Raw genomic sequence first — 16,055 nt, 5'->3', positions numbered from 1 at the left:
TGATGTGTCAACTACATTTGTGGGTGTTTATGACTCAAATTGACATTTTTAAAAAATGCATTGTGTTTTCCTGAACATGTTACATTTGGATAACAAAATTGCCAGTGGGTTTCAGGGAGAAAGGTTTCTACTTTTTAAGAAATGTGTGTATTGTAAAGTATATAAAAAAGGTACTACTTAGTAATCATATGTATGCCTGAGCAGCATTGTATAATAAGGCATCTGATTTCTCCAGACACATCTTACCTCTCTCACGAATCAGAAAATAATATAATTTTATTGTTAAGAGCCCTCTTATCTCTCCCCTGCAATTTAATTAATACTTGTTAAGAAGACGTAGCTGTCAGATTAGAATTGGATTTTTGAATTTTCTATTGTCTTCTGATGGAGTGGCAATCCAAATCTTTTTATTTAGGTATATTATTTTCAAGAACTTTTCAAAATGATAATTTCCCAGCTTTTCTGATGATGAAGAGAAATTTTTAGCATTTGAATAAATAGATTGAATGGTTGATTTTTTTTTCCAAAAAAGGAGATAATAGAGAAGCCATTTTAAAAAGAAAACAATGAAGATATTTTTAAGAAAGAATAGCTATTATTCTCAAATTGTATTGTTTTGTTAAAAAATTTGGTGATAATATTACTTTAGGGTTAGGTACAGGCTCATTTTAATTTCATGTGGTATTTAAAAGTGTAAAGAAATAATCATTGGAAAGGCAGTAGGGAAACAAGCCTACATTCATTACTAATATTTCACTTTTCTAAAATCATTCATCCATTCTACAAACAATTATCAAATTCCCACATAGTGTGAGCACTGGGGATGTAAACTGGTCAAAAGATAGACACATTGTCCTCATGGTACAACTTATATTTCAACATGGGAAATAAAAATAATAGCTATTTCTAATCAATGTTAAGGAAATGAACAGTGGACTGAAATAGAAACAGCAAAAGAACCTACTTTGTACATAAATGCTCTTCTGGAAAGGATTATCTGAGAAACATATTTAAGCTGAAATTAAAGGAAAGAGCACTAGCTAGATGTAAAATAGAATGATTTGTCAGATACTCACCATTTATTTAAGTCTTCTTGGATATCTCTCAGTAAAGTTCAAAAATGTCTTTTCCAAAAAGTTCTTATACATTTTGTGATAAATTTATTTCTAGGAACCTTATTTTTTTGTTTGTATTTATCTTAAATTATAAATCTAAAAAATTTTATTTTACAACTTTGTTTCCAGCTTGAGTATAGAAATGTAATTCACTTGAGCGTATTATCTTATATCCAGCAGTCTTTTAAATTAGTTTTAATTTTAATAATATGTAGACTCTTTGGGATTTACTATGTAGAAAATCCTATCATGGGTGCATATTGATAGTTTTGTTTATTTACTTGGTATATGATATTTATTCAACCATTATACTTTATATTTCTTTTTTTTTTTTTTTTTCATTTCTTACTGAGCTGGCTAAAAAATGCATTATAATGTTATTAGTGATGGGGCATTCTTGTATTATTCCTGATTCTAACATAAATGCTTTTAAGGTTTTTTTCTTTAGTAATGATGTTTGCTATATCCCCTCCCCCCCTCATATTTTTAATCAGGTTCAGATAGTTCTTATTCTCTGTGATAGGAAGTTGGTTCATAAGTGGATGGTGAATTTTATTAAATAGTTGTCTGCATCCACTCATATAAGTCTATGATTTTTCTCCATTATACACTTAATGTGGTGATTTACACTAAGAGATTTTCTCATTTTAACCATCATTGGAACCCTGGGCAAATTCAACTTGACTGTTGGTGGATTTGGCTTGCTCAGTGTTTTAGGACTTTTATATCTATATTTCTAAATAAGAATGATTCATCATTATCTTGTACCCTTCAAACTTACACAACTTCATTTGTCAGTTATATCTCAATAAAACTGGGGAAAGAAAAAGAATGACTTGTCATTACTATTGCTAATGCCAAGAATATCAGTTTTTATATCAAGGTCTTGCTAACTTCATAAATAGTTACATGTTGGACTGAGTTTTGTGAGACTGCCATTACTTGTTAATGAAGAAAAAATTCTTCCAATAACGCTTTTGGAGCAGACCCTCAAGAGCTGTTTCAATGTTAGGTTAGGGGCTTAAGTCATGATACTGGAGAGACTCTTAAGTTTTAATTGTGCTGTCTGAATATCTTTACTACTGTACTTGCAAATGGAGAACAGTGACGGGGTGAAGAAAAGGGATGTTTACTTGCCACTGTTCTAGATTATAATGTAAGACATAAGCGATGAAAGATGGATGATCGAATAGTCAGCTAGGGTGATTCTTCGAGAGGTCAGTGAAATCCCCCTAGACTGCTCTTTAGCAGTGATAGATCACAGTGATTGAAAAAAGTTTGACTGGTATTTTCTTCCATCATCCTGGCAGCTATTCCTGGAGAAATAGACTGTGAGGAAGCTGCTTTCTCATCTGTAATTTTTATAAATGATACTTTGACAAAATTGTTGGTAATCACGGCAATTAACTCCTCTAGAATTATCATGCCAGAGTACATTAATTATTTATTAAATATATAGTTCAGCAGTCAAGCAGATTTGCTTCTAACACATATTTTAATGTGGTGTGTAATTCAAACACTTTACCAAAAGAGTTTACTTTCTTCGATATAGAAAAGTTGGAACATATACCCAAGTCGTCTGAGAGAGACCCATTAATTGCCAGCGTAAGCTCAACATTTGTTTAAGCTCTTCTATTTTAAAGTTTCATTGCTACTCCATAAAACATTTGTGTTTGTGTTAATTTAAAAATATTTGTATATGATCTCCATAAAATATCTATCCACATAAAATATCATAAAAGAGTATGCCACGTTTTTTCATGGCTTTAGCAATTCTCTAGGCCATCCCTGGAGTATTAATGTGGATATAGGAATCCCAACTTGAGAGACATAGATTAAGGTATTCCATATTGGTCTCATCATGAAATTGTATCAGAATTGAGAGAATTTCCTGACGTTATGTAAAGATCTGTCTCCGTGAAATCAGTATGCCAAAAAATGAGTGAGAAAAGAAGAAAAATATTTTACACCAGTGCTAGCATGGTTTTCGGCACATGGTTAGTGTTCAACAAGTAGCTGTTGACTGAACTAACATATTTTCTAAAAACTAATAACTAATCTCTGATAAATAAGAAAAACTAAAGGCCTAAGAAAATGTTTGGAAATATGGTGGATCTTCTGAAGTTGCTGAACAGGTATTGTTAGTTACTAGGAAGTATACTCTAAAGTGCCTTCAGAGTCGGGGGAGCAAAAGGTCCATTTGCATTTTTTGTTTTAGGATTTTATCATTCCATAATTAACAAGATACGAATATTCCTTAGTTAAAGTGAAATACTTTATTAAGGGGACATGGCAACCTAGTTCCTTAAAATGGAAGTAATGTCTGGACTTTTTCTGATTTGGAGGAGGGCCTGATAGAATGGCCTTATATAGACTTTTTGGCCTGGCTGCATTGTCCAGTCCAGCCACCAACACTTTCAGGTATATTGGGATTTGGGGGGAAGCTTTCTGAGCTATTGATAAAGTGTCTCTTTGTTTCCCTTATGACTGTCGTTCCTTTTTTTAAGCAGGTCCTCAATAAGGATTCTCTAAGACAGTACAAATGAGTGAGTGGGCAGATTCATTCAGGACATTTCTGACACACCAATCCTTCCATGGTCACTTGGGAGTGCTTCTCTAACCCTAATGTGTGCTAAATGCTTAGTCCCAGAGTTTTTACCAACACGTTATTCAAAAGAATCCTATTATGTAGGGACTTTCTTTCTCCTCATATTACAGATGAGAAACTTGACTATTAAGGAGCCTATTATACATGTGTGTGATTGTGAAATTTTTAAAATTCAGGAGAAGAGGAGGAGCCCAAACGAATGTATTAATGCCCTAAGGCAACGAAAAAAGATAAAATGTTACTTCTTCAGAGTGGAGCTGCTTCAGTGGACAGTACATGTGGAATCTGGGTCAATCTAGATGCAAAAACATCTTGTCGTTAAGGAGGCCGGAAACTTGTCACTGAGGCAGGTCACACTCCCTTGTAACAGGTACATGTCTTGCTCCCCACATGCCGCAGAGCACTGGACATACAGAAATGTTCTGGAAATGAGGATATTCAGTGTGAATGACATTTGAATTACTTACTTCAAACCAGAAAAATGTTTTACAGTTTTCTGAGAACCTTGAAAGCATAGTGCTACAAAATAATTGATTGAATCGAAAGAGGATATGGCCGAAAAATAGAACCAGATTTATATATTTATGTATTTTAATGAGTAGGATTAGGCATTCATTTTATTGGAACAAATGTTTTAATAGTTTTCAAATGAACCGCATCACTGTTTCCTGTTCTAAAAGAATTCTAAGGCAATTTAAGCATCATTAAAATATCACACTAAAAACCTTGGTAATAAAGAGAAGTCTGGTCTTGCCCAAAAGCTAGGGAGTGTGCATCAGCTGCACTGAGATGCAGAGCACTTCTCTGGTATTTTCCTTGTAGTTTTCCTTCTCCTCCACAAACATGTAGCTCTCATTTTTTGTTATTTAAAATGCTCTTCTGTGTTTGCGAATAATTGGTATATCCCTATCCCCTCCCTGCTTGTCCAAACTACCCAAATTACTACAGCAAAGTCACTTAGGAAGTTTCAAAGTTTAAGTGTGATCTCGACTCCTGTTGACCTCCAAAAATTATTTGATGCCCTACATACAACTGAGTGGTTTTGAATGTTTACATAGAAGTGCACCTCACCCTGTGAGACTATTCCTGTCGCCCTCAGGCCTTCATTTCCTATTTTACCCTACCCCACCTGTTCTCCCCGTTAATCTTCACGGCAAAACAGACTTTTCTCCCAATGCCCACATATTGTCAGTTGACAAACCCTGCGGATTCCGTCTCCCAGCATTTCAGTTTTCTCTTCTCAGTGCCCTGCATCAGGAATCTGATAGTTACTTCTGTCCCTGGGTCCTTTCCTTTCCTCAGACTCCTTCAGTGATTTTACTTGTCTTCTATTAAAGGAAACCCCTTCAGGACCTGGCAGCTGCCTGCCTCTCTTTCCTCATCTTTTGCAGTTCCTCTACTCACACTCTAGGTATTGACTTTAACGAACCACCTGTACTTTTTCAGATACTCCCAGGTAAATATGCTTCTAAGACTGTATACTGCTATTTGCTTTATATGAAATGTCTTTCACACTTCTTTATCTGCTTGATTGTTTAATCTCTCCCCTTGGGCATGAGTCCTTCAGTTTCTTCACTCTTCATCTTAGTTCTTTCTTCCTTTTTTTTTTTTTAATGAAGTGCAATCGACATACAATATCCTCTTTATTTCAGGTGTACATCATAGTGATTCAATATACACTACAAAGTAATCCCCATGATAAATCTAGTTGCTTACATCTGTCACCATGCAAAGTTATTACAATATTATTGACAGTGTTCCCTGTGCTATACATTGCATCCCAATGATTTATTTATTTTATAGCTGCAAGTTTGTACCTTCTAATCATCTTCACCTATTTCACCCAACCGTCAACCCTTCCACCCCTCCCCCTGTGGCAACCAACAGTTTGTTTCCTGTATCTGTGAATCTGTTTCTGTTTTGTTTTTTAGATTCCACATATAAGTGAAATCATCACTATTTGTCATTCTCTGGTTTATCTCACTTAGCATAATACTTCCTAGGTCCATCTGTATTGTCACAGATGTCATGATTTCATTCTTTTTTGTGGCTAATATTCCATTGTATATATACACCACATCTTCTTTATCCATTCATCTATGTATGGACACTTGGGTTGCATCCATATCTTGGCTACTGTAAATGATGTTGCAGTGAACATAGGGGTGCATATATCTCTTTGAATTGGTGTTTTCATTTTCTTCAGATAAATACCCAGAGGTGGAGTTGCTGGATTATACAGTAGTTCTACTCTTAATTTTTTGAGGAATTTCCATGCTCGTTTCCATAGTGTCTGCACTAATTTACATTCCCACCAACAGTGTTCAAGGGTTCCCTTTCTTCCATATCCTGGCCAACGCTTGTTCTTTCTTAATCTCTTTTGGTAATAGCTGTTCTGACAGGTGTGAGGTCGTACCTCATTGTTTTGATTTGAATTTCCCTGGTGACTACTAATGTTGAGCATCTTCTCATGTGCCTGTTGCCCTCTGTAGGTCTTCTTTGGGAAAATATCTATCCAAGTCCTCTGTCCATTTTTTAATCAGGTTGTTTGTTTTTTTTTATATTAAATTGTGTATGTTCTTTATACACTTTGGATATTAACCCCTTGTTAGTTACATGATTTGCATATATCTCCTCCCATTCAGTAGGTTGTCTTTTTGTTTTGTTGATAGTTTCTTCACTGTGCAAAAGCTTTTAATTTGATATAGTCCCATGTGCTTGTTTTAGCTTTTGTTGCTCTTGCCTGAGGAAACTGGTCCAAAAAAATATTATTAAGACCAATGTTCAAGAGTTTACTGCCTATTATTTTATTCTAGGAGTTTTATAGTTTCAAGTTTACATTCGAGTCTTTAATCTATCTTGATTTTATTTTTGTATGTGGTATAAGATACTGGTCCAGTGTCATTCTTTTGCATGTGGCTGTCCAGTTTCCCCAATACTGTTTATTGAAGAGACTGTCTTTTCCCCACTGTATATTCTTTCCTCCTTTGTTGTATATTAATTGGCCATCTAATGTGTAGGTTTATTTCTGGGCTCTCTATTCTATTCCATTGATCTATGTCTCTTTTTGTGCCAGTACCATACTGTTTTGATTGCTATAGCTTTGTAGTATAGTTTGAAATCAGGGAGCATGACACCTCCAGCTTTATTTTTGTTTGTTTTTTGTTTTTGTTTGTTTGTTTTCCTTCAAGATTGCTTTGACTATTTGGGGACTTCTGTGGTTCCATACAAATTTTAGGATTATTTTTTCTAGTTCTTTGAAAAATGCCATTGGTATTTTGATGGGGATTTTGTGGACTCTGTAGATTGAATAGGGTAGTATGGACATTTTAATAATATTGATTCTTCCAGTCCATGAGTATGGAATAACCCTACATTTATTTGTGTTGTCTTTAATTTCTTTCATCAGTGTCTAACAGTTTTCAGTGTCCAGGTCTTTCACCTCCTTAGTTAAATTTATTCCTAGGTATTTTGTTCTTTTTGATGCAGTTGTAAATGGGATTGTTTTCTTAATTTCCCTGGTAGTTTGTTGTCAGCGTATCGAAACACAATTGATTTCTGCATATTATTTTGTACCCTGACACTTTACTGAATTTATTTATTAGTTCTAATAGGTTTTTGGTGGAGTCTTTAGAGTTTTCTATATATTGTATCATGTCATCTGCAAATAGTGACAATTTTACTTCTGTCCAATTTGGATACTTTTTATTACTTTTTCTTGCCTAATTACTCTGGCTAGGACTTGCAATACTATTTTGAATAAAAATGGTACAGTGGGCAGCTTTGTCTTATTCCTTATCTTAAGGTGAAAGCTTTCAGTTCACCATTGAGTGTGATGTTAGCTGTGGGTTTGTCATATATGGCCTTTATTATGATGAGGTACATTCCTTCTATATCTACTTTGTTGAGAGTTTTTATCATAAATGGATGCCAAATTTTGTCAAATGCTTTTTCAGCATCTATTGAGATCATCATCCTTTGTCTCTTTAATGTGGTGTATCACACTGATTGATTTGCAGATGTTGAACCATTCTTGCATCCCTGGAATAAATCCCACTTTATCATGGTATCTGATCCTTTTAATGTACTTTTGAATTTGTTTTACTACTATTTTATTGAGGATTTTTACATCTATATTCATCAGGGATATTGGCCTGCAATTTTCTTTTTTTGTGGTATTTTTTGTCTGGCTATTCAATCAGCCCTCAGATCTTCAGGAGAAATTGCTCTGTATATAGGTATAGATTTGGCATGTTCATGGGAGGAGGTGAGTTCTGGGTCTTCCTGCACCACAGTCTTGGATGTCCTTTATCTTAGTTCCTAACATGGACTAGATGGATGCTGAGTGAATGCTGCTGGATGAGTGAGTGAATGGGGATGAAGCAGATCCTACTTATCATTGTTTCTTCATAACGTTCTTCAATGAACATTAACTGGTTTCCTTTTTTCCCTCTACTCCTTCCTTTCTCTTTAACCATCCCTGCATATCTCTGACTTAGGAAATACAGCTCTGTCCTGGTCAAAAACATTTAGTGATTTACCATTTCCTGAAGAATCCATTTCATGCTCAATATCATTTATACCCTCAAGCAGTGAATATTTAATCAACCTATCCAGCAGCATTTCTTGTTTCCGCTTGCCTACCTCCAGACTCCAAACCTACTTCTTATCCATTCTGTTATCACAGTCTGTAGCATGCTGTTTTGTTTATGCCTTACCTTCATCCAGGTGTTTCTTCCCCAGTCCCTGCCTACTGAATTGACAGTCAAAATGTCCCCTGCTCCAGTCAGAAATAATCCTCCATTCTGTGTCCTCCTATATCACTTTAATTTTTTCCTCCATTGTGGTATATATCACATTCTGCTTCATATTATAGTCTTTAGTTTTTATTTCATTTTTGCATACATATATTCTAATAGATTACAAACTCCTTGAGTTAAAGCTGAATCAGTTCAGCCTTGAAATCCACAGGCAAGCTAGCTTGGTGTTGTTCAGTCAGTGTGGAACAAACATGGGCTTTGACTTAGGCAGGCCGTGGTTTGAATCTCTATAATGTCACAAAAGCTCTGCGATCTCTTTCCTTTTTTTTCTACCCGTTTCCTAACTTGTAAAAGGAAGATAATAATACCAAATTTGCAACATTATTATGCAGATTAAATGAAATATGTAAAGTATATAGCTTAATGCAATGGCCCTCGGCAGAAATGCAATAAATGGTTATTATTCTCGTTGGTATTACTGGTACCATAGTAGGGAGTCACTATTGGACAAAGGCTTTGTTTTGTTTGCCTGAGTTCTTAGTATTAATGGTTTTCATTTGATTGTGTGGCTAATTTCTAGCTGAATATAACTGAAGCTAGAAATTACCCATTAGCCTTGCTGTTAAATATAAATCTTCCCCCCCCTTTTTTTTTTCACTATCTTACAATCTTGTATTACTTATTCTGGTATTACAACATTTTCCTGGCAAAAAAGGTTGCTTGCCTCTTCTGTTTTTCCACTAACGGAGGGCCAAATCGCTTCCAGGATTTGTGAAAACAATTATTCAAGCCTTAATCCTTTTTTAATTCAGTCTTTTCTGTGCTATTTTGTCGTAGAGAATATGAATTGAATTTCCTACTTTTAGAGTTATTGAAACCTTCCTTGGCCTCCAGGTTCTGGCACATCTTACTCTCCCACTTCTTTTAACTGTTGTTGAGTGTATATGTCCTAGGCCCGATGGCACCATCCAAATGCACAGTTCCTTATACCAAAGAACTTGCTAAAATTGAAGTCAACTAAGGGAAAGGACATACTATGCTTTTGTAAATTATTAGGAAAGATAAGGTCCAGCTCATTCTTCATTTGAACTAGGTGCTTTGTGCTTATTATCAATTAGAGATTCCTAGAATTGAAATTATGGGAAGATGATTCAGTGTGGGGAAATACCTAATGTCTCTTTTCTCCTTTTCCGACTGATATAATGATGAAATCATCAAAGAAAGAAAAATTACTCCTGTATAGCTGCAAAAAATGACAAGACTTGATCATATATATTTAAAGCATGTGCATCATCTTCCACCCTGGTGAGAACAGATTAAGCAATAGCACTAGGAATGGACTTAAGACCAAGACCCTGGCAGAGGAATGCAATACTTCTAGAGATCAAAATACTGGAAAAGGAGAAGGAATCAACTTCAGTTTCACCAACTGATAATGATGGTGATGATGATGGTGGTGGTGGTCATAGTGGTGGTGGTGGTGATGGTAATACATAACATTTAGTAGGCAATTGTCAGGCACTGTGAAAGACAATTAGTGTTCATTATTTCATGCATTTAAAACCCCTGTGTGGTAGGCATTGCTATTTTTATATCCATTTTACAGTTGAAGAAACTGGGGCTTCAACAGCTAGTCTTACCCAATGCCACATAGTCTATAAAGACAGAAGTGGGACTTAAACTGAAGTCAGTCTAACTTGTTATCAGTCTTCTTAATCCCAATGCTGTGCTGATAAGGCTACAAACCTTCTTTTCTGTAGGTGAGAGTGAGGTCAGAGAACAGGACAGGACTTCTCTAGTAGCTCTCAGCCAGAGCAGGAGCGCCAACCAGCCAAATCACCACTTCCAAGGGCTTTTATGAGAGGGAGTTGCAGATTGATCAAGGGAAAACTCTTATAAACCCCTTATGGCAGGGACATCATGTTAAACTGTCAGGAAGGGGAGAAAGATAAAATATATATGACTTAGATACTCTGTTTCCTAAAGCCAATTTTAGTAGAGCAGTCTGCCAGTAATCCCACTGCAGTGCATAGCAATTTTAGACTGCACAAGCTAAGCAGAGGAGAATAATAGTGAGCTTACAGTTGGTGTATGTACCTCCTGATTCTGTGCAAGAGAGACATTTTGCTAATAATTTCCATCTGGCTATGAAAATGGCACAATTTCATCCAACAACCCAGAGGAGTGAAGTTCTCTAACCCACCCCTGAACTTTTTCCAGCACACCCAGATCCTGTTTGAAATATTTGGACTTTCAGCAATTTCACTCTTAGCTTATCCCCTAGCATCCACAGCCCACCATCAGATATCCCACTAATATACCATTAACAACTCTTTAGACGGATTCTCTAAGATTTAACAAAATAATCAGCCCAAAGAGTATACATACTCAAAAAGTAATAAGTGGCCTCACTGAGATAGTTAACACACACAACAAGTAAAAAAATATCTCCTTTCCCCCACAAAAAACATGGAAGTCAACCTTACTATTAAAATAGATCTCCCATTGGCAATGGAAAATTTATATAATACCAAATGTCTATTCTTAGGAAATAAAAGCAAATAAAGCTGTGATGAAATAAGGATAGAAAAGTGAAATTCCATAGCAAAAATAATAATGATGATGATGAAAATAATAATAAGAGTAATAATTCACATGAGCATTTGAAGCAAAATAACGTATTTTGATTCTAAGACATTTTCACATTTTAACGCCTCTGAAATGGGGATCTTCTTAAGTAATCGCCGCTTTCAGATACTTTCAGTCACACCACAGTGGTAAAGTATGATGCCCCTTTGAAAATATGAGAGAGACGGTGTCATTTCTGCTCGAAGTTTCCCGGCCTAGGATCTCACCCCATAAAATCCATGAATTTTACCACAAACTGCATGGCTCAGTAGGATATGGTCACCCGTTCCTTCTGTGACTTCATCTCCTAGAACCTTCCCTTTGTTGTTCACTCCACTACATGCCACGGCCATGCCAGTCTCCACGTTCTTCTCGGGCCATCCAGGCAAGCTTCCACTTCCAGGCTGTTGCCCTGTGGTTTCCTCTGCCAGGAATGATTTTTCTCCTGAGAGTCTCATGGTTCACTCTCACATTGACTCCAGATGTTTAATCAAATGACGCTTCCTCATTTAGGCTTGCCCCTGTCATCTTATGTGAACTTGCATCGTCCTACATCCCCTACTTTTCTGCTTCATTTTTCTTTTTAGCATTAATTTTTCGATCGATAGTTCCTGTTTCATTTATCTTGCTTTTGGTTTGTCTCTCCCCGGTTGAGTATAAGCTCTGGTACAAGCAGGGATTTTTTTGTCTGTTGTCTTCACTGCTGAATCTCCAAGCCCTGGAAGAATGCCTGGTACAGAGAAGGCACTTAATAAACATGTGCTGAACCTATGAATAAATAGTGTACATAAATAAAGTATGTATAAATATATGTATTAATATGTAAATACACCAAATACAAAACAATACATTGATGGATTACATGCTCAGAGGTTGGTGGGTGAGATGGGAGGAGGTGTAAATATCACACTAAACCTGTCTGATGGCACATGGACTCGGTGTTAGGCATCTTGAGATATAAACCTGCCTCTGTTACTAGCTCCGTGATGTTTGGCAGGTTAATCCCCTGGGCCTCCAGGTTGGACTGCATAATCAGAGTGGATGTTATAACATGTCAGTTAATTGATCCTTCTAAAAACAACTGAAAAATGAGGCCCAGGAATGGGAAGCTGGGGAATGAAACCGTACCTCTTAACGTAAATATTATCACCATAAACAATAGTGGTAATGAGACTTAATGCAAAAAATTTTGAGATAACTTGTAGTTCAATTTCCTCTGTTTTATAAATAGTGAAACCCAAGCCCAAGGTTTGAGGGACTTAGCCAAGGTCAAATGCTAATTGGTGGCAGACCTTAGAACTCTACTCAGCATCTCTGGCTGAATCCAGTCTTCTTTTTACCATAACTGGTTAGTACAAAGGGTAAATGCCAGTGACTTTCCAAACAAAGAATTATTCTTAAGCTGTTTTGATAAAATGATTGGCTTAGATTTGATGAATTCATTCAGTAACAAGAATACGTAGATCGTAGATTGATGCTTCTCTGTGATCTAATTCAGCTTACAGAAGAGATTGGAAAACTTGAAGATAAAGTGGAATGTGCTAATAATGCCCTGAAAGCAGATTGGGAAAGATGGAAACACAATATGCAAAATGATATCAAGTCAGCATTTACAGATATGGCTGAGGAGAATATCCACTATTATGAACAGGTAATTAGTGATACGTGATATTGCTTCATTTTATGAAAGTTATCCTCTCTAACTTTCTGTCTGTCCTTTGTTACAAGAGTCTATTAAGGAACCAAGAGTCACATTCAAAAGCCTCCTTGGTGGCTCGGTGCCAAGAGAGTAATGCTGAACCCACCCACTGAAACAAATGTGTTTATGTGGAGGAAGGATGAAAGTCTTCCTTCTTACACAGCATGCCCCAAGTGCCTAATTTGAGCCTTGATGTGAGAAAGAAATATGATACCATTTTGCTTTATTTGTTTTCCCCATATTCTCTTGTTTCGGAAGGATTTGAATTTTTCAAAAGCACTTGGTAATGCTTCCTACTGATTCTCCTATCTTTCCTCTTCCTTTCCTTCTCTTATGTTAGAAAGGGTTTGCAACATGAGAAAAGGACCAGAGGTTTGAACGAGCAGAAAATCAAATCAGGTCCTATATCTTGTGTCCCTGCCGATTCCACCTTACCTTCTGTAGTTGTTCAAAACCTCAACAAAAGAGCATGCTCTTCTATTTTTTTTTTTTTTTTTAGTTCAGTTTAGTTTAGTTCAGCCCTTCTCTGTTTTTTTTAGTTCAAGATAGAACCTAGTCATCATTTTGCTTTTCAAATGATTATTTTTTTACAACTAACAGTTCCCCAAGGTAGTTGTTATTTTAAATAAATTTTATACTATCACTTTTTTTTTAATCTAGCATATTCTAAACATACTCTTCCTAGCAGGTACATTTTAAACATACATCTTTCACCTTATCTCTGGCTGGATTAATGACTATATGAAATTGGTACATTAAGAATATTATTTTTTATGCTTTGTAGTCTGTAGTGCATGTCAGTTTAATACTATAAAATACTGTATATTTTGAAAGATGAACTGATAATGATATTTTCATTTAACATGAGTTTCTTAAGCCCCTACTTCCAGCAGACCCTGTGCTGGGCCCTGGAGGGGACCACAGCATGCAAGACAAATACAGTGCCTTTCTCATGGAGGCACAGTCACCCAGGGGAACAGACAATTAATACAAAAGATTATAATAAAGTATAAGTCATTCTAGCTTAGAAAGACATTACAAAGGCATCTAACCTGATCTAGAAGGAATGAGGGAGGTTCTGCAGAGGGTGTGTTTAAACTGAGACCTGAATGATGAATAAGGTAGACGGATAAAGATGTGAGAAAGAGTTCCAGTCAGAGAAAACACATGCAGAAAATCCTAGAAGTGAGCGAACATGTTCAAATAACGGAGGTTCTTTTTTGGAGGCTGGAGAAGCACAGGTCGTGTTGAGTTGAAAAACAAGGTTTTGGTAGGGGAGGAAAAAGTTTTCCTGAACCCTCTTAGGGTCCTTGGCTAGGTCTGAAAATTAAAATGAGAAAGATAAATTGATAGGAGAAAAGTATACAAATTGATTTAATGTAAGTTCTCTGAGACACGGAAGCCTTCCTAAGGACATAGAGTCTGGAAGAAACAGACTTGAGTATTTTATGTGAGGATTGATGAAAGGTGGGTAGTTGTGTAGAAATCTGGTAGATTAAGGAGTATGAGGTAAGTATAATAAAAAAACTTAACAAGTCCTGTTTGTTAGGTGTCTTCTTTGTGCTGCTTCCCTTTGATAAGGACGTCTCTTTCCTCTGGATATAAGGAAGGCACCTTTCATATGAGGGTTTTATCACCTGCATCAGGGGATGAGGGTTGTGAAAGGTCCAAGTGACTTTTCTGCTTCTGCCGTAGTCTCAAAGTACTTCAGCTTAAAATACTCAGTCTGGCCAGGTGCCATATTTTGCTGCCATGTGTCCTGAACCCCACTGGGTTGAACAGGGCCTGATAATGTAAGTCTTTTATTTTTCATCCTAAGGGAAATAGGAAAGGCCATTGAAGAGTTTTCAGCAGGGAAACAACAGTATCTATCAGACTTGCCTTTTAGAAAGGTCACTCTGGCTTTTATGGGTCAGAGTGCAACACAACTGGACGTGATGAGACCTAATCGTTAGGGAACAGTTGCAGCACCAGACGGAGATGTGACCTGACACAGGGATTTCATGGCAGTGGCCTAGAGCCTCAAGTGATTGAAAAGATCGTTTTCTCTCTCTCCTTAATTTTTTTTATTCTACATTAACAACCTTAAGTAAATTCAATTATCTCAAAGGAATTTCCCATAAGTCTCAGATTTTGAAATGGTTTAAAATATTTTGTTGAATAAAGCACATTGACCACCATAGGCTTTATTACCCCTTAACTATTTAAATCCACAAAAATAGCCTTCTCTCTCCTTTACATTAGAACTGTTCATTCTGATGTTACAGAATTGTTATGACAACCAACCAAAATAATTTATAAGAAAATGCCTCGAAAATTAAAATATGCAATATACTATAAGTGATTATGATTATAAAACATAAATATATTAGGGTATAAAAATCACATGACAAATGCACTAACTGTTTTTTCCTTTAAATAATAGGATCTGCAAAAATTTTTTTCTAAGTGTGGACTTTATTTTTTTAAGGGACAGTGTTCATAGCAATTCCACTGAACTCCAACTGAAATGTTTGGGTTTTGACTATACCTGTCATATAAATTCATATTTTTGTCATTCTCATAGACTGAATTCAGTTTATATAAAATATTGTTAAATTAGCATCACTGTGCCATATTGCCATTTTGCCAATCTTGTTCTTCACAGCAGTTTATATCAGTATGTTTTTAACTCTTTCCTCCAAATGAATTATATTTCTAAATGTTACTAAAATGTACTAAAATGTATAAGTGCACTGCATCTTAAATATGTAACTTTGAAGGAATCATTGGTTTTCTTTAAATTCAAAAAAACCCTACAGTTTCAATTATTTGTTGTTTTTCCCCTGAGTGAGTAACTTTTAGCTGATTTGCCGTATCAGTCCAAGCATAATCAGGAAGTTGGAGCCCTTAAATAATCAAGGCTTCCTAATTAGCACATAGACTGTGTGGCCTGAAACAGTAACCGTCTACTGTTATCTGTTAACTTCAGAATATCTTAGATATACAGAGAAGTGAAATGTTCCAGAATCTTTCCATTTCCTTTTTTAATTTAATCACATTATTACGGAAATACTTTTTTTTTTTTAATCAACATTTGCAAATATAAATCCCCGAAGGGGTTTGTTCCTAGTATGATAGATGAATTGGGGTATAAACATTTGCCTTTGGACTTGTTTTATGAAGTGAAATGGTCACAGCTCATTTATAACTTAAAATTTAAATCTCAAAGTGAGAGAGGAAAATCAGATTATAAATATGAGGCA

General features: G+C 35.9%; 1 protein-coding gene across 1 annotated transcript in view; it reads left to right on the top strand.

Annotated features, from left to right (window-relative positions):
• The window catches only part of SNX7 (sorting nexin 7), a 97,439-nt gene that overhangs the window by 62,004 nt on the left and 19,380 nt on the right, over positions 1 to 16,055 (top strand). Inside the window, exon 8 of the mRNA XM_036124381.2 lies at positions 12,610 to 12,762. Coding sequence (XP_035980274.1) covers positions 12,610 to 12,762 — 153 coding nt within the window. The remainder of the gene's footprint in view (positions 1 to 12,609; positions 12,763 to 16,055) is intronic.

The sequence above is a fragment of the Halichoerus grypus genome, chromosome 5, assembly GCF_964656455.1.
Source record: "Halichoerus grypus chromosome 5, mHalGry1.hap1.1, whole genome shotgun sequence".
NCBI lineage: Eukaryota > Metazoa > Chordata > Mammalia > Carnivora > Phocidae > Halichoerus > Halichoerus grypus.
The sequence above is the reverse complement of the archived record's forward strand: the minus strand, read 5'-3'. Positions and strand labels throughout refer to the sequence as shown.